Source organism: Aulostomus chinensis, chromosome 24 (genome assembly GCF_037954235.1).
Source record: "Aulostomus chinensis isolate RoL2024-O1b breed Wild chromosome 24, RoL_Achi_v1.0, whole genome shotgun sequence".
Taxonomy (NCBI): Eukaryota; Metazoa; Chordata; class Actinopteri; order Syngnathiformes; family Aulostomidae; genus Aulostomus; species Aulostomus chinensis.
Genome location: NC_141343.1, coordinates 14,899,048 through 14,925,429, shown reverse-complemented (window position 1 = coordinate 14,925,429; position 26,382 = coordinate 14,899,048). Strand labels below are relative to the sequence as shown.

The 26,382-nt window shown below is 43.2% G+C and overlaps 1 protein-coding gene across 1 annotated transcript in view; it reads right to left on the bottom strand.

Annotated features, from left to right (window-relative positions):
• Window positions 1-62: 62 nt before the first annotated feature.
• Window positions 63-26,382, bottom strand: part of capn1 (calpain 1) — a 29,487-nt gene continuing 3,167 nt past the window's right edge. Inside the window, exons 2-22 of the mRNA XM_086196926.1 lie at window positions 24,642-25,288; window positions 22,709-22,778; window positions 18,941-19,059; window positions 14,994-15,127; window positions 12,051-12,219; window positions 10,614-10,697; window positions 10,305-10,390; window positions 9,367-9,441; window positions 6,419-6,579; window positions 5,411-5,571; window positions 5,297-5,308; window positions 4,985-5,196; window positions 4,335-4,374; window positions 4,159-4,224; window positions 4,026-4,083; window positions 3,882-3,946; window positions 3,336-3,404; window positions 3,167-3,245; window positions 2,962-3,078; window positions 2,170-2,228; window positions 63-2,075 (exon numbers count right to left, since the gene is read on the bottom strand). Coding sequence (XP_086053052.1) covers window positions 2,049-2,075; window positions 2,170-2,228; window positions 2,962-3,078; window positions 3,167-3,245; window positions 3,336-3,404; window positions 3,882-3,946; window positions 4,026-4,083; window positions 4,159-4,224; window positions 4,335-4,374; window positions 4,985-5,196; window positions 5,297-5,308; window positions 5,411-5,571; window positions 6,419-6,579; window positions 9,367-9,441; window positions 10,305-10,390; window positions 10,614-10,697; window positions 12,051-12,219; window positions 14,994-15,127; window positions 18,941-19,059; window positions 22,709-22,778; window positions 24,642-24,896 — 2,118 coding nt within the window. The 5' untranslated portion in view covers window positions 24,897-25,288 and the 3' untranslated portion in view covers window positions 63-2,048. The remainder of the gene's footprint in view (window positions 2,076-2,169; window positions 2,229-2,961; window positions 3,079-3,166; window positions 3,246-3,335; window positions 3,405-3,881; window positions 3,947-4,025; window positions 4,084-4,158; window positions 4,225-4,334; window positions 4,375-4,984; window positions 5,197-5,296; window positions 5,309-5,410; window positions 5,572-6,418; window positions 6,580-9,366; window positions 9,442-10,304; window positions 10,391-10,613; window positions 10,698-12,050; window positions 12,220-14,993; window positions 15,128-18,940; window positions 19,060-22,708; window positions 22,779-24,641; window positions 25,289-26,382) is intronic.

Sequence of the window (26,382 nt, the reverse complement as noted above, 5' to 3'; positions counted from 1 at the left end):
TGTGTCTTTTCTGTTGATCAATACAATTTAGAAAAAAAATCGCATCCTTTCATGAATCAGACATGAATAATTTTGAGACCTGTGAAAACCACATCGCTTTTATTTTCAAGTGTATTCATGTTTAACAAGGAAGCCCCTCAGTCCAACATGACCCTGGATATTGTAAACATGAGGTTATATAAGCATTATTCAGCAGAAACTGCGTACGAGTGCTGACATCTTCATACAAACAGGTTTGGCATTCACTTTTTGATTAAATGAAAAGCAAAAATATGATTCTTGCGTTTACAAAAACTGACGATATTTAGGAAAAAAACAATTATCCCTCTTGCTCAGGTCAACTGGTTTCGTGACATTTGGAATACTCGTAATAAAACACTTGCTCCCTCTGTTGAACAGACGGTTTCACACTACACGGTAATAAACTCGCCATCCGTGTTGCTGGGTTGTTCAGTTAAAACCTGGTTGAGTTCCCGTCCCCTCAGATAAGATAAGAGGACCACACCTCTTTCCATTCCACTTCCACCCACCACGACAAAGACAAGCGTTTATACAGCAGAAACAGAAAGAAGTGCCATGCATTCCCATAAACATAAAGCTGAAGGTGTGGTTAGCTGAAAGTACGACACAGCGCCGCGCCACTGCGGTGTGCCCTCGACACTCGGCCGAAAATGTAAACGGAAAGTTACCCAGCAGTGATGTCACCGCGTAGACATCGGCCACATTCATCAGAACTGAACGTTTGGAAGCGGGTAAGCTAGCTCGCTAAGCAGCTAACAGCTCAAATGTAGCGGCTACTCATCTTTTATCTTATCGTCCACAGGATAGGAACAAAAACTCGCTTTTTTTCATTTCACGATAGAAAAATGAATTTCGTAGATTTTTTTCGAGGGTTATTTACCGATGTTAGGATTTCTCTGTGCATCCCCATGGTTTTTGAACCGATATCATCATGCGTCCCTGGGTTAAACAGATGCCGCTAATTCATCTCTCTCCCTCTCTTTTCTGTCTCAGTCCCCATTTTCAGTCCCCTTGTACTTCTTTTACATAAAAAGCTAATATGGATTGTAGCCAAATCTCACTAAACCCCACCAAATTGGGGCCATTTTATGTTTAGTACAATTTTAACCTCCCAGGAACTGCTAGTTTTGGTTGTGAGCCCATTTCATGATGGCAAAAATACTCCCGTTGGTAGAATAACAGCGCAGCCCCACTAAAAGTCCCTTTTTGAAGTAAACATGGCGAAGAGGTGAAGATGGGTTCATAACATTCATGGGCGTAGCTTGACGTGGCTGCCTGACTTTACCGACGAAGAGAACCAAACTTCACCTCCTAAGAAAAATTAGTAAGAAAATCAATTACATAAAATCAAATAATTGATTTTTCAGGCCAGTTTAAAAAAACTTGTCATTGAAAATCAAATGTATCTAAAAGACATTGTTGGCGTTTTTGTTTTGCAATTATTAATTGGCTGATAAATACAGCCAGAGCCAACAATGCTAATGATATCAACCAGGCAAAGCATTTCTGGGTTTGGCTCATGATAATCACAAAAAAGTTCAAACAAAATCTGTACATCTTTATCATAAATGTCTTTGTGAATGAATGTAGTAGTTTTTACCATTGTCATATACCTGAATGTATTTCTTGCATTTTTGCATTTGCTAATGCTAAATTATTTCTTTCAACTTGTGAGCATGGCAAAGGAGTTTTTTTTGTTTTGTGTTTTTTAAACAATATCAAATAATTTGGGCAGTTTTTGTTTCCACTCACTGAAATTTAACCAGTGAGGTTATCAAAAAGTAGCTCGTCTAGCTAGGTAATAGCATGTCAAGCTAAAAATGGTAAACTAACACGCCATCGGTCGTGTCAGCTTCCATCTTTCTGTTGGTGGAAGAGGGCACAGGATTTTCCACACAGGCACCGTAAAGATGGATTTACAGTATTTTGCATCGGGGAGCAGCTCAGGAGCAGGAAAGGCACTTCAGGAAGGACGCATACATGGCGTGGAGCTGCGGCGCAACCGTTAGGGAGGAGTCGGCTCGTCTCTAGGCAAACATGGTCAGGGAGATCCACTGCAGAACACAGAGAACAGCCAGGAATGCGTGGCTGGGTTAATCAATATTCCACATGATAGAAGAACTGCGTCTGCGTAGATGAATATGATACCTGGACAAAGCTGAGGGAAATGACGCCGTCGGCGTCTGTGTCCATGGTCTTGAATGTTTCTGCAGACACAAAGAAAATCACTAATTTCATGTAAAAATATTTCTTTCTAAATGGATAAAAATGAACCCAAAATACGAAAAAGGTGAAAAAACATAATCGCAGGTATAAAGCCAGTACAAAAATTCCCCAAATTCCGTTTGTATCGGTTCATTTATTTGCAGCACTTGGCGGCAGCAACAGCAGGGACCAGAGGCACCATTTTCCGGGTTGTCAGCCAGTTCAAAGGTCCACTGGGACTCAGCGATGAACTGAAAATATCTTAGAGGTCAAAAGGTCATGACCACGTCACGGCAAATCTACCTGTGAAATCTTTCCTATTGTTGTCAATGTGACGTTTCAGAAATGTTTTGAGGGCGAATGCATTGAAATTTGTCACAAACGTCCACTGGGACTGGAGGATGAACTATTTTGGTGGTCAACAGTCACATGGACATGATATTTCAAGAACACCTTGGGAGAAGGGTCAAAGGTCATGTTCACTCTCACCTCACACTGACGCAATGTTTCCTAAATGTCCTGGAGGACTGTTTTGAAATTTGTCCCAAAACCTCCACTGGGACACCAGGATGAACTGCAAAGGTTTTGGTGCTCAGAGGTCACATGGACGTGACAGGACTGGAAAGGATCGAAGCTCTGGATTAAAATGCTCCTGAGCTTAAGTGGCTGCGTTGGCATGAGGAAAAGGGGCACTGTTCCTTTAAGGCGCCGGCAGTTTGCAGAGGATGAACTCACTGAACATGGTCTCCAGTCGGACCAGACAGGTGACGAAGTTATCAAAGTCGACAGACATGTCCGCCTCGGTGTAACGGAGGATGATGAGCTGGAACAGGTGGTTGGTCAGCTTGAATCCTTGGGGGCGACAGGAGGACAATCACACTCTTAGCTTAGAACCTTTCCAAGAACGTGGCATCAATGGATTTCTGGAGCAGAACGCTACCTGCAGATTCCAGAGCCATCCTCATCTCATAGGAGCTCATCGTGCCCGACTTGTCCAAGTCAAAGTTCCTGAACACCGTCTGCCGTGGCAAGAGAGAAGATAAGCTCTGATTGAAACCAGCTCATTGGCTCCCAAGAAATCCTGCTGGAACCGTCAGTGTCGCTCTTACCAGGTATCGTTTGATCTTCTCCCAGAGAACGTGGAACTCTGCCAGACCCAGTTTTCCACTTCCGTCCACCTGAGACCCCAAGTTAAGAGACGAGTACCACAAAAGTCTCACAGGCAGTAAATTAGTTTCTTTGACGGCAAACTAAAAAAACTGCAAGCTTGCAACTGGAAATGGGCGTGGCCTTTACGTCTCGAGTCCAACACCATATCCATACAGTCCTATACAATGAATATGAGAATAAGCCACACCCACAAAAATTTGTAGCAAAATCTAACTAATCTTGCTAAAATTACTACTTACTAACATTGACTCTTGCGTTATTAGTTTAGCTGCTCGGACAAAGAAATTTCTCCTGAGATGAAAGTAACCAAGTACCTACGGTTCCTAAACAGCTAATCTGAAACGTAGCATAGCCGTCGGTTCCCTTGTTATCAGAAAAAAGGTAAAAGTGTGAACTGGAGCACCACCATCAGGTGGACCTGCGAGCCGTTTCATTGCTCCAGATCACAGTAACATGGCCCGTGAGCCCAGCTGGTTCCAGGATACGTCCATCAGGTTGATCATGCTGCGACACGCCTCCTTCGTGAAGCCGTCCGTCTTCAGGTCTTTGTCTGGTTGCCAGAGGAAGGAAAACCTGGTCAGGGATTGTCTACTGAGACGTCGCACGCCGTTGTGTCACAGGTTACTCACGTTTGCTGATGATCCTGTTCAGGATGGTCTGCAGCTCCGTCACACTGATCTCCATGTCCTGTTGACCAAAACCAGACAGATGAAGACACAATTAACGTTCCACTGACACACGAGGAGGCGAACGCGTCCTCACCGCGCCGGCCAGCTGCCTGAAGAGATTCTTGAAGCTTGCGTCAATCTGGCTCTCGTCGAGGAGGGTCTAGAACACACACACACACACACACACACACACAAACACACACACACACACTTACTCTCTATTCATCATTAATCCTCATGTGTTTGATCAGTTTCATCTCATCCTCTCACCTCAGTTGGAAGCTCCGCCTCCACGTCGTCATCCAGCTCCCTGACACAGAGAGACAGTAGAGGCTTATTACAGACTTTATGCTACGCTACCCTATGCTAGGTACCCTATGCTATGTTAGCTACCTTTTGCTTGTTCGGGGTGTTCATTAGCAGAAAAATGCAAAAAGATCTTCAGCTTATGACCCAAATATAAAACAGCAACTCAGCTTCATCAAGTACTACCACTATACTTCTACATCCTACCATTGGTACTACTACTACTACTACTACTACTCTGAATGTACATCTGTTGATAGTCATTTTTTGTATGTTAGCAAGATTATCCCATTGAACTTGGTGTGTGTCAGAAGCAACCATGACTGTTAAGAATATCTTTATTTGTAGTCTTTAGGGCCGATTCTGGTAAAAGGAGGGTATATTTTAATATCAAATTATGCCTAAATGGATTGTGTCTTCCTGAAATAATGTTTAAATCCATGTTGACTACTTTTGGAAAAATATCCAAATGTAATGGGGCACTGATTTCATTGTACCATCGTATCACAACACATTGAAATGCGTATTCTGACAGCCATGATGGGTTTTTTGTCACTCAACAGGCTTCCTCTCCAGCCCCTCCCAGGTCCCCTCCACCCACTGAGGCCACTCACTCTGAGTTGGCGGGCTTCTCAGAGAAAACCCTGAGGACAAAGTCACTCTCTTTGTTGGGTTCGAAGGTGGACGGCACGATGATGTACTCCCCCGCTGGGAGTCGTAGCCTGGAACTGACCTCCCGCAGGTTGATGAAGAGCTCTGAGCGAGCGCTGGAGGCGTGGGTGAGGAAGAAGTCCCGCTTTAGGTGGACGCCTGACTTTCCTTTCGCCTGAGAGACAATTAAGAGTTAATTAGGAGCTTTGACACGTTAGTCATGTAAATGTTCTGATGTGTTGTTGAGTTTCAGTCATCGAGGCAGTCGACCGCACCTCATTTGGAACCTGGAAATGAAAGAGAGGCACACAATTAGAGAGGAAGAATCCCCACGCGACCAAGAAGCCACAAACATCTGGTCAGTACTTTCAGAAGCTGCATCTGCTGACCTCATAGAGAGCAAAGCCGATGGTCTCCATGTCTTTGCCCTCGCGACGTTTCCTCCTCCTGTCTTTCTGCATCAGCGCCACCAGGAAGGTGCAGTCAGGGTTACCAGGAGCGTCCGGGTGCTGCAGCAAGACCTTGAACTGAGGATTCAGCCAAAAGGTCGCTAGACACGGGAATGTCAGGATATTCTTTTATTCGCATCAAGCTGAGGTTTGTAGGTCACAGAAGAATCAGCGATGGAGGCTCTTATTATCTGCAGATCGGCATTTCCAAAATCTCTCTTAGAACAAACATAGTTGCGTTACATTATTTCAAAAGGAGTCACTGGTTGACATTCTTTCAGTAACACCAGTTGGTTTTTTAACAGTTTTGGTCCCCCTAAAAAAAAAAAAAAAAAAATCGAAATAATAAAAAAAGATTATTCAAAAAAGACAAATCTCTCTTAGAACAACCTGGAAGCTAAAACGTTCCATAAAAGTGGGCCAGAGTTTAAGATAAAATCACCTCATCCTTCCTAGAGATAGACAAGAGGGCAGTTATTGTTAGTTAGCTTAGCACAATGAATGGGAGTCAATGGGAGTGTTAGCATCCCTCATCAACTACAGAAGTATTAGGATTGTTACTTGTCCAGCACTAATCCTCTCTCAAAAATAATTAGTAGTCATAAAACATTTGGTTTTCTTCTCCAAATTTTTCGAGTTGCTGCATCAAATCAGTGCGCCCAGTCAGGAAAGTAGTTCCGGCGATGTGTTAGGTTCAAAATTTTTAAACACAACCCTCCTTCTTTTCACAAGGGGAAAGATCATTTTGGGGAAAAGTGTATCTGGGAACTTTTGACAAGGCATGCTAACACTTCCCATCCGCTACCATTCATTGTGCTAAGCTAACTAGCGTGAATCTCAGCTCCTTAATGTAGCAGAGAAGAGAAAAGGGTCTCTTTCTTCTTCTCTGACTATGGAGAGGATTGACAAGAAAAGGCTGGTGTGTTCCTTTGCCCAGTCGGGTCCTACCTGGGTAGTTCCTGCAGCCTCCAGCGGTACTTCCTCGCCTCCACTCCCCCTGATACAACGCTGAGTTCCATTTCTTCAATTGGCTGTTCTGCAGGGCGTCGGCCGTCAGATTACAGATCTCCAGACGGCTGAACTCGCGCAGGAAGTCGCTGAAGGACATCCTGAGATATGGAGGTGAGCAAATTATTATTGCTCATTGCCCATATTGCTTATTATTGTTTGAAAAAAATGTGAGCAAAGTTATAATTAACGTGGTAAAGATGTGTAAAAGTAATTTATAAAGAGCAAACTTTGGGATGTCCTCTACTCCAAAGACAAAACGTACCCAAACAAAGTACCCTCAGCAGGCTTCGGGAAGTTGGCCAATCAGAGGAAACTAGGCGTTAATTCAAATAGAATTGAAAGAGACAGGAGCTAAAATGGCTTTATTTTATGACTTTGTCTTTAAACTGTGAATGCTGCAAATCTGGTCAAGTGGACATCTGAAATAAAAACATAGGGCTGGACATATGGACGGTGTCAGATTGTACTGTGGAGTATGGCGTGGTAAAGTGTAGTGTATTTCCACTTAAAGTACCCGGTCATATCGTACCATACTTTGTAATACGGTATATTACTGTGCAGTAAATTGTTGTATCATCATCGCATCATACCATGTAGTATCTTATCATATCGTATTGTTATGTAATGTGTAGTACTGAGTGGAGTTTTTCATGTCAAGTCAATCTGTATCTCATTGCATCACATCACAAACGTAGTTTGGTATGGTGTAGTGTTGTGTCATACTGTGTCGTATCAGTCGTAGTACATCATTGTGTACAGTGTAATATCGTATTCTATCCTGTATTGTATTCTGTACTGTATTGTATCGCACCGTGTAGTATGATAACATTTGATGTACTTTTATATCATATCGTACTGCGTAGTGTATCGCACCGTGTAGTATGATAACATTTGATGTACTTTTATATCATATCGTACTGCGTAGTGTATCGCACCGTGTAGTATGATAACATTTGATGTACTTTTATATCATATCGTACTGCGTAGTGTATCGCACCGTGTGGTATGATAACATTTCATGTACTATTATATCATATCGAATTGCGTAGTGTATCGCACCGTGTAGTATGATAACATTTGATGTACTATTATATCATATTGTACTGCGTAGTGTATCGCACCGTGTAGTATGATAACATTTGATGTACTTTTATATCATATCGTACTGCGTAGTGTATCGCACCGTGTGGTATGATAACATTTCATGTACTATTATATCATATCGCACTGCGTAGTGTACCGCACCGTGTAGTATGATAACATTTCATGTACTATTATATCATATTGTACTGCGTAGTGTATCGTACCGTGTAGTACGATAACATTTGATGTACTTTTATATCATATCGTACTGCGTAGTGTATCGCACCGTGTGGTATGATAACATTTGATGTACTTTTATATCATATCGTACTGCGTAGTGTACCGCACCGTGTACCGCACCATGCAGTATGATAACATTTCATGTACTATTATATCATATCCTACTGCGTAGTGTATCGCACTGTGTAGTATCATAACATTTCATGTACTATTATATCATATCATACTGCGTAGTATACCGCACCGTCTAGTACGATAACATTTCATGTACTATTATATCATATTGTACTGCGTAGTGTACCGCACTGTGTAGTATGATAACATTTCATGTACTATTATATCATATCGTACTGCGTAGTGTACCGCACCATGCAGTATGATAACATTTCATGTACTATTATATCATATCATACTGCGTAGTGTACCGCACCGTGTACCGCACCATGCAGTATGATGACATTTCATGTACTATTATATCATATCGTACTGCGTAGTGTACCGCACCGTGTAGTACGATAACATTTCATGTACTATTATATCATATCGTACTGTGTAGTGTATCGCACCGTGTGGTATGATAACATTTGATGTACTTTTATATCATATCGTACTGCGTAGTGTATCGCACCGTGTGGTATGATAACATTTGATGTACTATTATATCATATCGTACTGCGTAGTGTATCGCACCGTGTAGTATGATAACATTTGATGTACTTTTATATCATATCGTACTGCGTAGTGTATCGCACTGTGTAGTATGATAACATTTGATGTACTTTTATATCATATCGTACTGCGTAGTGTATCGCACTGTGTAGTATCATAACATTTGATGTACTTTTATATCATATCGTACTGCGTAGTGTATCGCACCGTGTGGTATCATAATATTTGATGTACTTTTATATCATATCGTACTGCGTAGTGTATCGCACCGTGTGGTATGATAACATTTGATGTACTTTTATATCATATCGTACTGCGTAGTGTATCGCACCGTGTGGTATGATAACATTTGATGTACTATTATATCATATCGTACTGCGTAGTGTATCGCACCGTGTGGTATCATAACATTTGATGTACTTTTATATCATATCGTACTGCGTAGTGTATCGCACCGTGTGGTATCATAACATTTGATGTACTTTTATATCATATCGTACTGCGTAGTGTATCGCACCGTGTGGTATCATAACATTTGATGTACTATTATATCATATCGTACTGCGTAGTGTATCGCACCGTGTGGTATCATAACATTTGATGTACTATTATATCATATCGTACTGCGTAGTGTATCGCACCGTGTAGTATGATAACATTTGATGTACTTTTATATCATATCGTACTGCGTAGTGTATCGCACCGTGTGGTATGATAACATTTCATGTACTATTATATCATATTGTACTGCGTAGTGTACCGCACCGTGTAGTATCATAACATTTGATGTACTATTATATCATATCGTACTGTGTAGTGAAATTAGAGGCCAAGGCTTTAAATAATTGCAATCAATGGTGACCTCCAGAGTCCAAACACACAATCAGACTCACCAGAATTCACCGTCTTCACTGCGGTTCTGTAGCCGACTCCTGACAGAGCGGTCCACGCTGTCCCACTCTCTGGAGCTGAGAATTTCACCAGGAGAAGAGGTCATTTCAATAAATCACGACGACTGCTCGAGGCTCAAGACGTCATGACGGAACAATGTGTTAAGAAAGTGCTGCGAGTCCGAGCAACGTTTCTTTTTGACTCAACGTTGAATCACAAAGATCTCCCGAGTAAGTGAAGTCGTGCATTTGTACATTCTTTCGCACTTCCTTCCAGGTGTGGAAAATGCAGGAATTGGGTTTTGATGCAACACTTGCAATAGAGAGAAAGGTTCTTGTAACCGTAGCAACATGATATACGGAGTTGATCCAAACAATTGTTCCAGTCTGTCTTCAGTCCAGCAGCTGACCTCATCTCCCTCCCCCCTCTTGGAGATCAGGGCGGCAGAACTTAGAACCGTTTCCACCAGAATGCAGATCTACCAGTGGTTGTGTGGAATGTTGTACGTTAAACATTCCACCACCTGTGACACTGACAGAACTTAAATCTTTGGGCCTTTTTAGAGGCCCCACAGTTTTTTAAACCCGACATGTCCAAAAAGCCAATACCAATACCAAAAAAGTATTCTCTGACTCATCCTGCGCCTGCCACCATGACCTAAGTACTCGTAGTGTGGGGGACACTTGTGCCAAAGGGAATGACATTTCCTCAAGGTATTCCTGCAGTATTTGACCTTTCACCACCAACGTCCTTTTAGTTCATCCTTGAGTCCCAGTGGATGTCAGAGCCAAGTTTGAAAAATTGCCTTCTTTTGTTCCTAAGATTGCATGAATGAAATCGGGCACAACAGACAACCCGAAAACGAAACTTAGACGGCGTTCAATCAAAGTGACAACATCTCATTCCCTCATTGTTAAGTGAGACGTAGCAGGGATCTTACTTGTCGCTCCAGCTTCCGGTCCATTCCACCTCCCCCCAGGGGTTCCTGATACGAACCAGCTTGGTCATATTTCCTCTGTACACCACCTACGAGCAGACAGACGCCACCCCAAGGTCACATTTCATCACCTCTGGTTCTTAGTTATGATGAATTCTTAAAGTCAAACAACAAATGACAGACAGGAACCTGCGTTCATCCCTAAATCAGCAACATTAAAACCCATCTTTGACTTAGCTTTAAGGTTTTATTGGTACGGAACAGTGAGTGTCCCAGCACCCCTGTGCTGGTGATGGTTGTCGTCCTGCTCACCTCGTCCACACCTGTAACAGAGTAGGCGTGTCCCTTCACCAGCTTCTTGAAGGTGACGGCCTCCATGTCTCTCGTGCTGGTGATCTAAAGAAAAGAGGAGGGCAGTCAAACACTGACGTCTACAACACAATGACAAAGAGCACGCTGTCGTTCCACTTGTGACACCCACAGAGCAAAGAATCCATCGGCAACATGGCTGGCGGTGCTTCTTTAACCACTTCAAACCCGCCCGTGGCCGCACATGACGCAAATCTAATTAGCTTAAGATTTACACAAAGCTCTCAATCAATAGCATCAGCTGAGAGTTTGTGGTTCACCACATGAAAACAATAACTTATCCGCCTGCCATCAAAATCTTCTTACCCACTAATGTCTGGTCATATTCTTAGAGGCCAGTGTAGCATCAGCAGCCATTAGAAATACAGCGTTGTTCCTGACGTTTGACCACCAGAGTCATTTTCAAAGTCATCCTGCAGTCACAGTGGGCTTCTGTGCTGAAGAGATTTCCTCAAAGTGTTGCTGAGATATCGCATCAAGGAGGGGGGCGGATGGGAGCGGACAGTCGTCTCGACGTTCAACCACCAACATCTTTTGTCCCAGTGGACATTTGTGCCCAAAACCACGTCCCTCTACAGGTTCCTTCATAAGTTACATTCATATGCACGGGGCAGACGTGTACATGTGAGGTGGCACTGATCTTTGACCTTTGAGCACCAAAGTCTTCTCCGTTCATCCTCAAATTCCAGTGGACGTTTTTGCCAAATTAAAAACAAAAATCCTTCCGTGTGTTCCTGAGATATCTCATGAATGCAAATGGGAAGGTGTCATGTACATTTAGGGTCACAGTGGCCTTCGCTTTTGTCCACCTAAACCTTCACTTCATCCTTGAGTCCCAGTGGAATTTCCCTTACAGTGATTTCACATGAACAAGACAAGAAAGACGGACAATCTGGAAAGGTCAAGTCCTGATTTCGAACTCTGGTTCAGGGAAGTCTACAACTTGGACAACTTCTGATGAGCAGAACATGGAAGGAGAGTAAACACAGATTGTTTCCTTCTGCAGTTCCAAAAGTTCAGCTGCGTCCGTCAACAAAGCCCCCGCCTCACTGGGAGAGCAGCTCCACTCTTCTTACCTCCGGTTCTCCAGGCGTCACTGCCCTCTCCTGGTCTTCTGCAGCCCACATTCAAAAACCAAATGAAACAATTTACAGCTCCCTAAGATCTAAAGCTGCAGAAAACTCCATTGATTAAAACACAGTAGGCTGGAAATCTGAGCTAACGCTAGCATCTAATAGCAAACATTTCAGCTTTGAGACTTCAGTGAAAATTGGTTAACAAAACGCTGGGATGACTGATTGTTTTTACTCCACAATTCAACAATCTGACATCTCTGTCAATTTCTCATCGGTTCAGGTCAAAGGTCGTCATGGTACTGACATCAATAGAGCAGCCCAGCAGCGATCCTCTCTCTATGGCCCTGCCGATGATGCTGAAGAGGTCAGAGGGGGCTTTCCTCAGCTCGTACATCTCCGTCACCCCTCCGGTGAAGTCCTCGAAGCCTTCTGACGTGCTGCCGCCTGACAGAGCCTCGTAACAGCCATTCAACCTGTGATGCGACAGACACTTCAGTCTCAGACGAGGAACCTAAGGTGTGTTTAAGGTTTAGAACAAAGAATGAATTATGTTCTCTGTCAGGTTTCCAGTATAAACACTGAGGAACTCTTCCACGTACGACCGTGAGTTCGTCACATTTACATGGAAAGCTTCCTCTATGGACTCTGTATGGAAGCTCCAACACCTCCACATGTTTAGGCATTAATTATGAAGTATTTCATGTGAACAAATGAAATAACGAAGTGTAAAATAAACAAATCTGTTGTTCAATAGGCATCAGTGAAAGAAGAAGAAAGTTTCTCAGAGAAGCTAATGCTAACTTATCCACTTTTTTCTACTTTGATGGTGCTCAAAGCACTTAATGTCAACATGTAACACTTCGTAAATTTGGATGGTAAGTTAAAATACACATAAAACAAACAAAAAAAAGGACGCCTCAAATACTACGTCCACACATAGCACACATAGTAATATGTATATCATGTAGTACACATAGTAATATAAGTATGAAAACAGAAAAAAGCCATTCATGACTTACACTAAGATAATTATCTTGTTATCTCAAGAGAAATGGCTATTATCTGGTGATAAGGCGTTAATTATGTCAAAAAAATGAGATAGTGTTTATAAAGTTATTACGATATATCAAGAGATAATGAGCTTTGATATCACGTAAGAGGAAGTAGCAGGTTCACAAAATCAACAGTCGTAACAAATGTAAACCAAATACTTGTACACAGAAATGATCATGAATAATAAACTTGAAGATTAAAAATAACGGTTGAAAAGGTAGCAAAACTAGTGTCTACATCAATCATGTTTGGTGCTTCTGGGTATAAAAACATATTTTAATATTACATTTCTCCTTTAGTTTCATTTTCAGTGTACAAATCTGACCGAGACTGACTCATTTATATTTGAGGGGTGTTTTTCTGATGCTACGAAAGTAATTGTTTTGTCGTGCTTATTTTTATTGGATTTACAACAAACAAACAAACACTGAAAATGACCAACGAACTTATAAAGTTATTGCAAGAAAAGAGCAAGAATTTCTCACCATAACAGTCATTTCCTATATTTTTTGACAGCAGGTCAGTATGAAATATTTCAGGGAGTCGCGGAACAAGAGAGAGCAGCCAGCTGTTCTCACCGTGGTACCAAACCGCCTTCATGGAACAAGCAACTAAACTCACCACTTGGTTTGCTTGCCTACCAGAACTTCTTAAAATAGGAGTACTATGAACAGGTTCCTGCAAACCCACAAGGAGGGAATTCTTTAGAACAGTTCAACTGAGTCGCCAACGGTCCACAAGAGCAGCTGCGGTCTGAAGTTGTGTCCATCCTCACACAAGTACTTTTCTTTGGTATCCCCACATATCTGGATTCCCTTGAGAGGTTTGAACCTGAAGTAACACGTTGTTTGTATTTCATTTATTTTCACAACTGAAAGCTGCAGATTCGACCCGTTTAATGCCCCGTTCTATTCCGGTGGATTTATTTCTAATATATGAGACTGGCTAAGAACTATGAAATAGAACAAGGTCTCACAATTTCTACAGAACCTCAAACACAACCTTTTGGATTTTGATGCTCCACAAAGGGGACAAAAATGAACACTTCCAGGTTAAGATATGAAACAACACAGCTTTTCCTTGTCTTCTTTTATGGCCCTATATAGGTGCTTTAGGTTCCTGTAACCGTTGGAGAACGTACCCCTTTATTGGCATGCCCGGACCAAAGGAACCGGTGCCATTTCGGATCTCGGACCCCATGGTGAGGACCTATTTTCGAGCTCCTACCTAATGGTGGGACTTTTCTTGCACAGAAGCAACCACGAGTGACGTAAGCGGTCATTGACTGGTTGACGGCAAACTAGCGCGCACCTGTCACTGCCATTTAGCTGCCTCACTTTAACTTGACCTGACCACTTGACTGCTCCTACTTGAGAAGCGAATACAAACAAAAAAATAGGTCCTTCAAGAAAAGATGTTGACAAGTCTGTAAAATTCTTGTAAAATATACCTCCTTTTTTGGTTCGTCCAGACCTCAGTGGCTAACGGTTTAAGCGATCCCATTTAGATTTACCTTTTTTGGTCCTGCCAAAGTGCGGGGCCTTTCTCACGCAAAAGGAACCAGAAATGAGCTTTTTTCAATGTTGTGTTAACAGCAACAGCTTCCCAATGAAAAGTATGAATAGCTTAAATCTACCACCTATCACTTAACAGTTCCTACTGGTGGTGTGAATACAAACAGAAAATAGGTCCGTGAAGGAAAGATGTGCTCAAGTGGGTTAGTTCCTTCAGCTCTTGGAGAACGTACCCCCATTTAGCTGTGTCAAGACATCAGGAGCTGACGACATTTTAGTTCTAGGAACCCCATTTTGAGGAGCCTTTTTATCCGTGTTGTAACGGTCAGACCTGTCTTGGCACAATAGGAACCATGAGTGACGTGAACAATCCTTTGATTGGTCGAAGGCAAGCTAAGGCATTAACAGTTACCACCATCTTTAAGAAGCTGTGTTAACACTGACAGCAGCTCCCTTGAAAAAAGCAGCGTACCACTTAAATCTACCACTGGCCGACTTACGTCACTCGACCGTTCCTATTGGTGGTGTGAATATGAACGGAACAATGGCACAAGAGAGAAAGTAGTTCTAAGGGAGGTAAGTTCCTATGACTGCTGAGACCAAATGTCTTAATGTGGCATACAACATAAAACACAGCAGTATTATAGCATAGTTGCATAAGTTCTGCCTGTCTGTCTTACTTGGCGTAAGCCTTTTCCAGCAGTGCGCTCCAGAACTCGTTTCCCTCGGCTGAATGGACAAAAAGCAGCTTCCCATCCTTCACTGGAAGCCGATCGTCGATCACCACCTCCACCCATTCACCAAACTGCCAGAACTGCACCAAAGAGAGAAGAGAGTACCAGCTTAAAGATACCAGCGAGCCACGAAGGTGGGTTTTGCATGATCGTCCATCACTTTTATTAACTTTATTTGTTCTAAAAAAGCAGCCAAAAGTCACATCACATGAGCTGCATCTTATTTTCACTGGAAAAGATGTTTGACAAACAAATATTTAATGATTTACATATTTCTAACCAGCCCTAGAGGCAAATAATGTATGAAAAGGGTGAAAAGGCTTAAAAATATCAGGGATCTCCTCTAAGGTTTTCCTGGATGGATGCAAACTAGGGAATCAGGCAGTGTCTCAATACACCAGCAGGGGGCAGAAGAGAGCAACATATACTGGATTGTGGAGACTGGTACAGGCCATAAAAGGATGAAGTCAACAGTTACAAGTTTCTGTTGAGGACTCCTGCAGACATACAACATCCCATCGTGTTTGTTAATTGCTGAACCTTCAACTAACCCTAACCCTCCCAACCAAAATCAACATCCTGATCCTAAAAGAACTTTTTGGAATGTTTGCCCTTACGGTGTCTTTGGCAGAGTCAGGCAAGTGTATCAAGACTCATCTCTCCCCTGTGTTGCATTCGGGGGCTGAGGCCTTTGTTAGCTAGCTTAGCATGATGACTGGCACTGGTTGGGAAGTGTTTGCGTATTTCAGTCAAACATCACCAGATAGATCAGGTTCAGGAACTCAGTGGCTCTTCTTGCTGTCAACAAATGTTGGCTTGGGATTCGTTGGCTTTTGGTTTTGTTATGTCATAGTGAATGTTAGTAAGTTAGTTTTTAAAAACTCTCTTGAGTGACAGATTTGCCAAGTCTGGTTTATTGTTTCACTGCAGAGGTCAATTAGGGCTAAACATCATTGTGGTGTTTGCTTGACAAAGTACAAAGGGCTTGGGTTTTCAGTATTCGCACAACACTCTGCCGTTCAGATATCCCCAGACTCCTGTCGGTAGGATGCCTGGTATAGCGAGATAATGGATGATGGATTCAGCTGGCACTGTAGAACTAAATCAAGAGCCAAGATGCAGACAGACTCTTGGCCATTTGATTCTTACACCACTGCTTCTTTATCTCACCGTGACTTGAGAGCCGTAGTCGGCCTCGGAGCTCTCTGAACTGTTAAAGAGCTTCCGTACAAATAAAAATATCATGACGGATTCCTGCCCCAGTTTCATTTGTTCCTGACTGAGAGGGCTGAGATTGCCTAGTTTATAATTCATTCTTTTGTTTCTCTGCCTCACTTGTTCCTCTTTCCCTCTTCAACCAAGTCTGATTCTCACTTCTAATTACAGTTTGGAATGACTCATGCAGCAGTGGGTGATTTATCCAGAGGCTTGTGGGGGTGGGGGGGTCTTCCCCAGAAGACTCAACAGCACACAAAAGAGAGAAACAACGAAAATCCATGGTACTAAATATAAACACAAGGATGATGAAAATAGGACAATTTAGATCGGACATATTTACACGCCATTAAGCTTTCAGGCATTTAGATGAAGCACATGCATGCATGTGCAAGTCGTTAGCACAAATGGAAGTATTACTTCCACTCATTCTAGCAGAGAGGGACTCGTGTATCCACATGGGGGACAGCTGCATTTGAGGATGGAGTGAACACACAAAGATCTCTGGAAATAATTAAAGAGAAAAAAAGAGCCAAATATCAGTTTTCCCCTGCTTGGCTTGTGTCTCTGAGTCAGCAGACACAGCCGCAGGAGAATGGTGTGTTTCTATTGATCCAGGCAGCATCTACAGAGCAGTCAACAATTAGAAAGAAGAGCCTCAGCGAGCAGGAAACGTTCCCACAATGACACTTTCAGGAATATGTTCAAAGAACGTTTAGAAGTACACGGCAACTTATGAAAATACTCCCAATATCCATCGTCTTTAGAACTAGACAAGATGATACAGCCACTTTTGTCCGCTATGATTTCATGCTAATTAGCTTAGCACTATGAATGGCAGTGGATGGGAAGTGTTAGCATTCCTTCGTTAAAAGTTATCAAATAAATCTTTCTCCAACATAATATTTGCCTGCATTAATATAACAAAGTATTGATGATGACAAAAGTTTAAATATGAGTGATTGTTGATTTCTACTTCTGACTGAGCTATGCTAACAGTTCCCATCCACAACCTTACACTGTGCTAAGCTAACCCCCGTGCGTCCCAACTTCCTAATTTGGCACTGAGGAGAGAAGGGTCTCCATCCTTGCTCCTTTGAGGATCGCTTTATTCATTTTGTTTGTAAAACAGATGACATGCGAGCAAATTTTCATACTTCCTCCTTAAAGAGCTTGAAGGGCCACTTGCACACTGACAGAGGGTCTGTAATGAGGCCAAAACTTGATCATTAGCAGCTTTTCTCACACTTAGGATTTGTGCATGCTCGTCTGGTTGAGTATACAAAGCAAAGTTCAGCTGTCTGCAAGCACAGCCCTAGAACAAATATTAAAGTTCACAGAAGCAGCAGGACTGGTCTTCAGGTGGGAACTAGTAGCTCACATCGGACCAGGACTCACTGTTCAATCAGCGGTGATCATGTCTTCTCTCAGATAAAGACTCAATGTCTGACCCCATCTGAACACGTTCAGAGATGGAGCCTTAATCAGTCTGACGGTCAGTCAGATCCTTACAGGTAGATTCCTTAGGTGTGGCTGACTGGGTGCGGTCCTGAGAGCTTACTTATCTGGGATGACTCAGTGTCTGACAGGAGAAAAACACCAGCTTAAGACAGAGAACTATCCACTAAATTCCCTGGAGCAAGAAAATTGACACGACAAAAAGAATCACGGTGTCAGCAATGAGTTCCCTTTATAGTCCTCACCGCAAAAATAAAAAATACACTTCGCAAGTTTCCAAAGATCACGGTGAATGTGGTCAAATTCAACTGAAAAACTGCATGTGAAATTGGAGCAATGCGCTATATTCCGGGAGTGTATACCTCTGCCAAGGTGATATGACATCATCGGATCCGGATTTGTTTCCAGATTAAGTACACGATCAATTGTTCGTGCACTTAAGGTCCTTTCAACAAAAGCCATCTTTACTTTTCCTTTTTTTTTTTTTTACACAGCGGAAACACTTTGCTGGTTTTCTTATGATAGATAAGCATGAATTTAAAAAGAATATCCCACAAAATCTGTGTTTCACTCTGGACTGGACCAAAGACAACCAACTCTTTAAGTGCCTTTGGAAGGTACATGAAAAAACAAGAAGACCTGGAGGCTTTGGGCTGAAACTCGATGACGGGACTTACACACACTTGCAGATTCTGTCAGTAAACAAGAGCTAACCGAATGTGCAAATGGTCCAATCCACTTAGTTTGAAAGATTACCCAGACCACATGGCCATGCCGCGGAAGTACTCGCATGTTTTATACAACTTCCTGCAAACAGGTTACTAGTTTACTAACCCTTTACTGGCCCTATTGAGCATTTCTCAGGTTATTTACATTCATGTTTTTGTTACCTGCAAAGTACAACACTGTTCTTTGACAGGCCAGAAGTACACCCTTCAGCAAAGAAAAAGGTACTAAGAGATTTAGAACTCACTGAACTGTACACAATTCTTTCGAAAGGGTGCCACCTAAGCATTTTACCCCTTTTAAGGAGACACTCGCACCTTGAGTGTGTAGCGTTGTGCCAAAAGTGGGGGCCAGAAACAAAATATACCCAGATCCACTGTAGAGTCATTTGACCCAGACTGCTGATTAAACCCTTTCCTTGCAGCTAAAAGCCACATGTTAGCAGATGTGAGCAGGTTTTCGGGGCCTCAGTCAATGATGGAAGTCATTTTCACCTGGAAGTGAAAGATGCCGGCATATCCCTGGCTGAAGCTCTGACCATGTGGAACCACTCTGTGGAGGAGGGTGTCATTCAAGGTCAGAGAGGCTATGGCCGCCAGCAGCCAGCAATCTCCTGTGAAGGGAGAGAGGGAGACACACACGCACACACACACACACGCACACACACACACACACACACACTTGTGAGTGGTGCAACTCCTGACTCAGGCCAACCACAACAGATGAACAATGAGGAACAAGGAAGGTGAAGACGGGGTCTTGGTTCTCTCTTGCTCTCTCTGCTGATGCAGAGACTTGAATACACCATCAGAACTGATAAAAGAGGAATTCACCCATTAAATGTTCAGCAGCGGCAACAGTCTGGAACTACGTTTGTATAACTTTTACCCTCAGGGGAACCTGGAGCAGTTCCAGAACCTCTGGACTTAAAGGGCCAGTGCTTAGGGCACTTCGGACTTCTTGCAGATTGTATCATGCGTGATATGATTCTAGACATGTTTGGGATATGCTTGACAGTCTAACCACAATCCTTGGAGTGTGGTGTTATTACTCTGATAATTAGCAAAGGCATGCCAGTGTCTTTTAACCACCTTACTGACATGCTGGTATAGTCGTGGGCTGGCAGACGATGGATGTCATGCACAGTCTTAAATACCACACTGCACTGTCCAATCTTTGGATGAGTTGAGGAATGTCATCAGGTTCACCCTGGCTTACCAAAGAGTAGGGCTGGTGTGGAGGTCGGGAGCCAAATGGCCAAAAATCAACGGATGAGTTTATTATTTTATTGGTGTGGCCAAGAAGGTCATTGTTTTGTCTGCTGGCAGAATGACTCCAAAAGATGAAGCTGGATTGAGAACTGGAACTTGCCAGACGTCGCACATCTGACAGCCCCACACCATCCTGGGCAGAGGTTTCGCTGGTCTAAAGCTTGACTTCCTTCTTCTCTTCAGTTCAAAGCATACCCGTTGGAGTCGGTCCACCATTTGCATGTTTTTGGTGGTCGGATTTCCATCTGTCACAAGAGGGCTGGGGGAGGCTGGTTGTAAAATTTGTACACGTGACCCAACCATAATACAATAGGGTGAGAACTTAAGCGAATGGAAACATAATTGAGTTTCCTCCTAAATGTGGTTCTTTAAGAGAAAGACGGAACCTTGAACAGCTTCCATGTCATTTGCAAGAATCAGGGTTATTTGTGACGAGCCACATTCAAAATTCTTTAGGTTAGGGAATACCCTCACGGACGCAAATTTCCCTGTTGTTCACTTCCTTGAAATGTTGCCACACAAGCAAGCAGATGATTGGACATGGTGTTGTTTCATCTGCACAGCTGTAAAAGTACGTCGCTCTTTGGTGGCGGCAGCTCGGCCTGCTCATACTGTTGGTTTCAATACCAAAGGTCACGAGTTCCTTTTGGGAACTGTCAGTTTTGTTATAAATGCTTGTAAATTCTACGCATCTTGGTGAGATGAAAGATTGTTGTTTCTATTTAAATTCTGATCGGTGATAAAGAGCCTTCGATAGGAAGCGGTTGGGGGGGGGGGGGGTCACTCTGCAGAAAACCCCACAATGAAAAGAACACTCATTCATGGAGTACTTCGACTGTAAAACAAAGTGATAGGTGGTGTTTTCAAGCTCAACATTTTTTGGGTTATTGTTCTGCAACAGTGATGGGGGAGGGGGGGGGGTAATGCGCTTTATTTAGGGGGGGGGGGGCCTCCTGTGCTGCTACACCACTGCCAGCAGCACTGGAGTGGCCTTGTTTACAGATGTGAGGCAGAGAAACAAAGCGTGAATTATAGATGGAGCTCTGTGTCGAGCAGGAAACATCCCAGGCAATAAACTGTTACCGGTACTGTCGAGCTGACGTCAGGCTGCTTATCTCCACCGGTCCATTAGGTTCTGTTTATTATGTCTAACCGCATCGTTTAATTCTGTCATCCAATGTCAGATACAATCCGGACTAAATAACTTGCTGTTATTCATAGCCAGAGCTGCTCGGCCCTGCAATGGGAGCTGAAATCATCATGTACAGAGGCATGAGAGGAAAGACTACTGATAGATTCGGAATAATGAGATTTTTGTACGGCTCTGCAGAGACATTCACAACGCCAGGCCTGAAATAGTTTAACATACTTAAAATAGATAAAAGGGTTTTTGTTAAGGCGTTTTTTTTGTTTTTTATTTGTATGCCTGGCTGTCCTGTTGTCTTTCTTGTTCTCGTTAACGCCATATCTCGAACACATCTTTAGGGAACTTCTTCCAATTTCGCACAAACGTCCACTGGAACTCAAATATGAAGTGATGTTAAAGGTCAAACTGCAAGGTGACCTCAATACCTTGAGGATATTTCCTAAAATTTAGCACAAACATCCACTGGGACTTGAGGATGCGCTGAATGAAGATGAAGATTGATTCAGACTATGGCAGTCACGTTCCCCTGAAGTTACCATGGTATCTGAGGTACGCCTGTTACACCAATGTTCCTTAAAATCTGTAACAAATATCAACTGGGGCTTGAAGCTGACTGGCAACATTTCAGAAGTCAAAACAAAAGGTCACTGTCACAAAGAAATACCTCAGTCGCGCCTTTGGGGCATTTTTTTATATTCGGCACAAATACTCGCTGGGACTTGAGGGTGAACTGAAAAGAATTTAGTGGTCAAAGGTCAAGGTCACTGTGACAGGCCCAAATCCCAGGGGCATGACAGGGTATTCAGTATGAAGCAGTTGTGACTGGCTGTGTGTTTCTATCAGCTCTGGGATTGCTGTCACTCTCATGTTCACTACAGCTGTGGTGTGGCCTTCACGCTTGCATATCTCGGACAGGAACTCGTTCAGTAATGTGTGAACTCGCTTGGCAAGAACTCATACGGAACAGATGTTCATTTTGATGTGAAAATCCTGCTCTCCGGCTGTAAGGGTTATTGCACAAGGGTATATTGTCTGTGGTTGCTGGGGAGGGGGTGAAGCTTTACTTATTCATGCAGTACGTTCAGATTTGTCCAGCTAAACTTGGAACTCAACTGCTTCCTCTGGCTGCTGGCCACATTACTCAACTTTATTGTCTAGTGGATTCAATCACAGTTTCTCTTCTGTGCTCACTGAATCATGCAGTTGTACAGCTGAAGCCTGCAGTAGTACAGCTGAATCCTGCAGTAGTACAGCTGAAGCCTGCAGTAGTACAGCTGAATCATGCAGTAGTACAGCTGAAGCCTGCAGTAGTACAGCTGAAGCCTGCAGTAGTGCAGCTGAATCCTGTAGTAGTGCAGCTGAATCCTGCAGTAGTATAGCTGAATCCTGCAGTAGCATAGCTGAATCCTGCAGTAGTGCAGCTGAAGCCTGTAGTAGTACAGCTGAATCCTGCAGTAGTACAGCTGAAGCCTGTAGTAGTACAGCTGAAGCCTGCAGTAGTACAGCTGAAGCCTGCAGTAGTGCAGCTGAAGCCTGCAGTAGTACAGCTGAAGCCTGCAGTAGTATAGCTGAATCCTGCAGTAGTATAGCTGAATCCTGCAGTAGTGCAGCTGAATCCTGTAGTAGTGCAGCTGAATCCTGCAGTAGTGCAGCTGAATCCTGCAGTAGTATAGCTGAATCCTGTAGTAGTGCAGCTGAATCCTGCAGTAGTATAGCTGAATCCTGCAGTAGCATAGCTGAATCCTGCAGTAGTGCAGCTGAAGCCTGTAGTAGTACAGCTGAATCCTGCAGTAGTACAACTGAAGCCTGTAGTAGACCAGTGAGAGTAGAACCGTGGTACCTACCCAGAGCTCCCTGGCAGATGTCCGTGCGCGTTGCTCCATCCATGATGAACTCGGGTTGCCTGCAAATCTCCTGTCAAGGCCGCAAACACAAAAATTGTGCTTTTATTGCCATTTTAAATGAAAACATGGCCACAAAAATGCTTTATAGTTCTACATTTGTACATATTCATTCTTTTATTTATACCTGCTTACATTTTCTACAGTTTATAACCTGTTTTAAAAGTTATTTCTCTTTATACAACCACATTTTATTTCCTCATTTCACGTATCATTTCTTCCTCTTCATAGCTACATGTTATTTTTGTTTTTAATGTACTTATTCTGACATATTTTGCCAAATTCAGGTCTGAACTCCGAGGTGTCTGATGACCGTAGAGACGGTGACATCAGTCCGAGGAAATGGGACGCTCCTGTTCCTTCCAAGAGTGTTCCCCGCTTCAAGAGCGTGTCCCACTCAGCATGTTGAGCGTGACAAACCACACATGAAGCTATAAAAAGACTATTTCTATTTCTGCGTCCATAAACACACAGATGCACACACAGATGCACACAAAGCAAGACATGGTTGAATTCACAGACGTGTTGCTCGCCATCATGGCTTCAACTGAAAACTCAGACTCACACAGAGTCCATTTTTTTTTGGGGGGGGGGGGGTATGTGAACACCATGAACCCTCTTATGTATCATTAATATTAAAGGTTCTGTGGAAGCGAGGCGCATACATAATGAAACGTCGATATTTTACCACAGGAAGCATTAGAGATATCACACCAGGTCTTCAGACATGCACACAGTCGCAGGGAGCAGATTAACAATCGGGATCTAGCAGCTCCTTAAGACCATATCCTGCTGCTCGGTTATCAATCTTTGAAAATCCAACAGTAATGAAAGAGCGCTGTCGTCGGGACGCCGTGATAACGCCTCATGAAGACAGGCCCACTCGCCTCTCTGGTGTCATATTCAGCCGTCGGGGAGCCACCCAGTACATTTATAATGGAGCCAGCAGTGAGACGCGGAGAAGGATTGGAGCTTAAAGGACATGCGTGGAAGGATCCAGCACATCATATCTATATGATATGATGACACACTGGTTCAGCTCAGGCCTCAGTGGACACCAGTACTTGTCTTGCCAAACACTCGCAATAAAAATTCAGACTCGTAAAGGAATATTGTTGCGGGTGAGGATATGTGAACGCTCAGCGCTAAAACAAGAACTGTAAAATGAGTTCTTCACCAGTCCAAGCAACCATTCCTGACAGAACTCGTCGGAGTGTCAGTGGTGGTTCTCTTGATTGGCTGACATCTTTCCGTTTCTTCTTGAACTAAATTACATTTATCAGATTTCCGTTGCCATCACCAAGATGGACCTATCTTGCCTTGCCAGACATCCTTCCATCGCACTGCGCCAGCGGTAGCAGAACAAACACTCTGGGCAGGAAGTGTTTCTGCAAGGCAATTGTACCCATGGTGCCTAGCAAGGTTGCCTCTGCCTCACAAGTTGAGGGTAAACCACCTTCTAGTTGGGAAACTATTTCATTTATTGTTGTAGTTCTTTATTTCTATTCATCAACATAACCCAACAGACCTGCTGTACTTAATACAACACTATGTCAAAATGTTTCAGGGCGTGGCTTTCTACTAACTAGCTGAACAGTTTGGAGTTTGTTTTTGTTTCACATGCAAAAATTAGTCCCCAGTAGCGAGCTTAGATCTGCACTGGTGTTCCGGTGCACTAAGAAGAACCAGAAGACATCCTGTCACTGGTTCCACAACTTGATCCAAACCTCTGAAATTTGATCACGTGTTCTTTGAAATGTTACCTATCTTTCCATTAATTCCAACCCTTTGTTTTCGAAATATCCTGCTAACAGACAAATACATATGAAAGGCTATGAACCATATTTTGAGCATCATGACACAGAACTGTACTCACCGTGGGCCTCATCCAGCGGACTCCTTGTGTCTTGGAAGACCTCGGTCCAAGCTCGTTGAATCCCAACGATGAAGGTCCGCATGGGAACAGGACATCCTCAAAGAGTGCCCTGCTCTGAATGCAGCGGGTTCTCAAAGACTCAAAGTCCTGACCCTGAAATTTCACGGCATTGTTGTTCTGACCCAGACCTTCGTCCCGATCCCACTGGCTCCTCAACCTGGCGGCCATGCCTGTCGCGTAGATGTGCTCTTCCATCCTGAGCTCACTCAGCTGCCAATATTGGACTTTGGTATGCGTGGAACAATGAGGAAGGGGTGTGTCTAATTAATGAGCAGCTTCAACGTATTGCAGCTACAGTCTTAATGTGAAGCGCTGATGTAGATATGAGGTGGTACAGCTAAGTCATAAATCATCAATGTCTGTAGCCATTAAGAACCTGATCAATATTGATGAGACCAGGCTGGTGCTTGGCTGGTATTTGTGGTCTGGTTGTTGCTGGGCAGTTCAAAACAGGCTCTACAGAGGGATGTTTTCCTTGCGGTGAAGGCAGAACCGAACCCACGCCAATCACTGTTTGTTTGTTTCTATCCAAACACGAGATACCAACAGGAACGTGGGTTTTGTCTTGCCCCAACAGCTGGGGAAACCTGCAAAGAGGAAGTTAAAAATGAAAGAACAATGAGAGAAGGAAGTAAAAATGCACTTCAGAGATGCAAATGCAGTATTTACACAGTTTGATAGAGACGTAAAACCCGAAAATTAATTTGCATTGTTGACAGTCCGGGTCAGTTGTGTCACAGGCTGTGGGTTTTTGATTAACTTGATAAAATAAGATTTATAGCCAGCGCGAGTTGAAGGTGTTTCAATGTTTTTGTTCAACAGCATTAAATACAGCAGTTGGTCCCCCAATTCTCAATTCTGTAGCTTAGTCACGGTGAATGACGTTTCTTTGTAGCATAACGTTAGCTTTGTGCTTCAAAGCAAAGCATTCAGGCTTCTCAAATCCAAAAAGTGACGTTGCATTGTAAAGGTGAAACAATACGCAAAAGTCTCAAAAAATGTGTTTGCACGAGGATTAATTTCAGCGATATTCCAAAACAAAACATAAAAATCTCATTGTTTTTTGGGTTTTTTTTTTTGGGTTGGGGTAGCTCATCGTGATGCTAATGTCTGGGCTGGCCTTCAAAAATACCTCATTGCTCCAGGAGTCTATACCTGAGCAAACAACATGGACAAAAGAAGCGCCTATATACACCCTCTATGCTCATGTATAGGCTTGCAAGTTATATACGCCTTCTTTTCACTCATCCACACACTCACATAGCACAGTAATTAGTCACAAAAGCCAGGTTAGTGCTACTTTCGCAGTGCAGTGCAGCATGGTTGCTTTGTATCAGATGCTTATTAGAGTCAATGTTTAACCAGAGGTGCTGTGCATGTGCACAGGGCTGACAGGGGGTGCGGTTTAGTGTGAATCTTGATGCACAGTGAAGGCACCATGAGACGCGGAACAAGCAAAAGCTCTCTGCAACTCAGTAATTAGACCGAGCCAGGAAGAGGGAGGACGCGCAAACTGTCATTAGAGCCACCGAAGCTCCTGACAGAACTGGAGCTGTGGAAATGGTTCATCTCAGTTCACCTGTCGTTATGTGGAGAGGAGACACACAGCGACAGATGTGCACGAAAAGCAGGGTTATTTTTAAACACCGCTCCTGCTAAAAGTTGTTGTGGCTCTCCAACG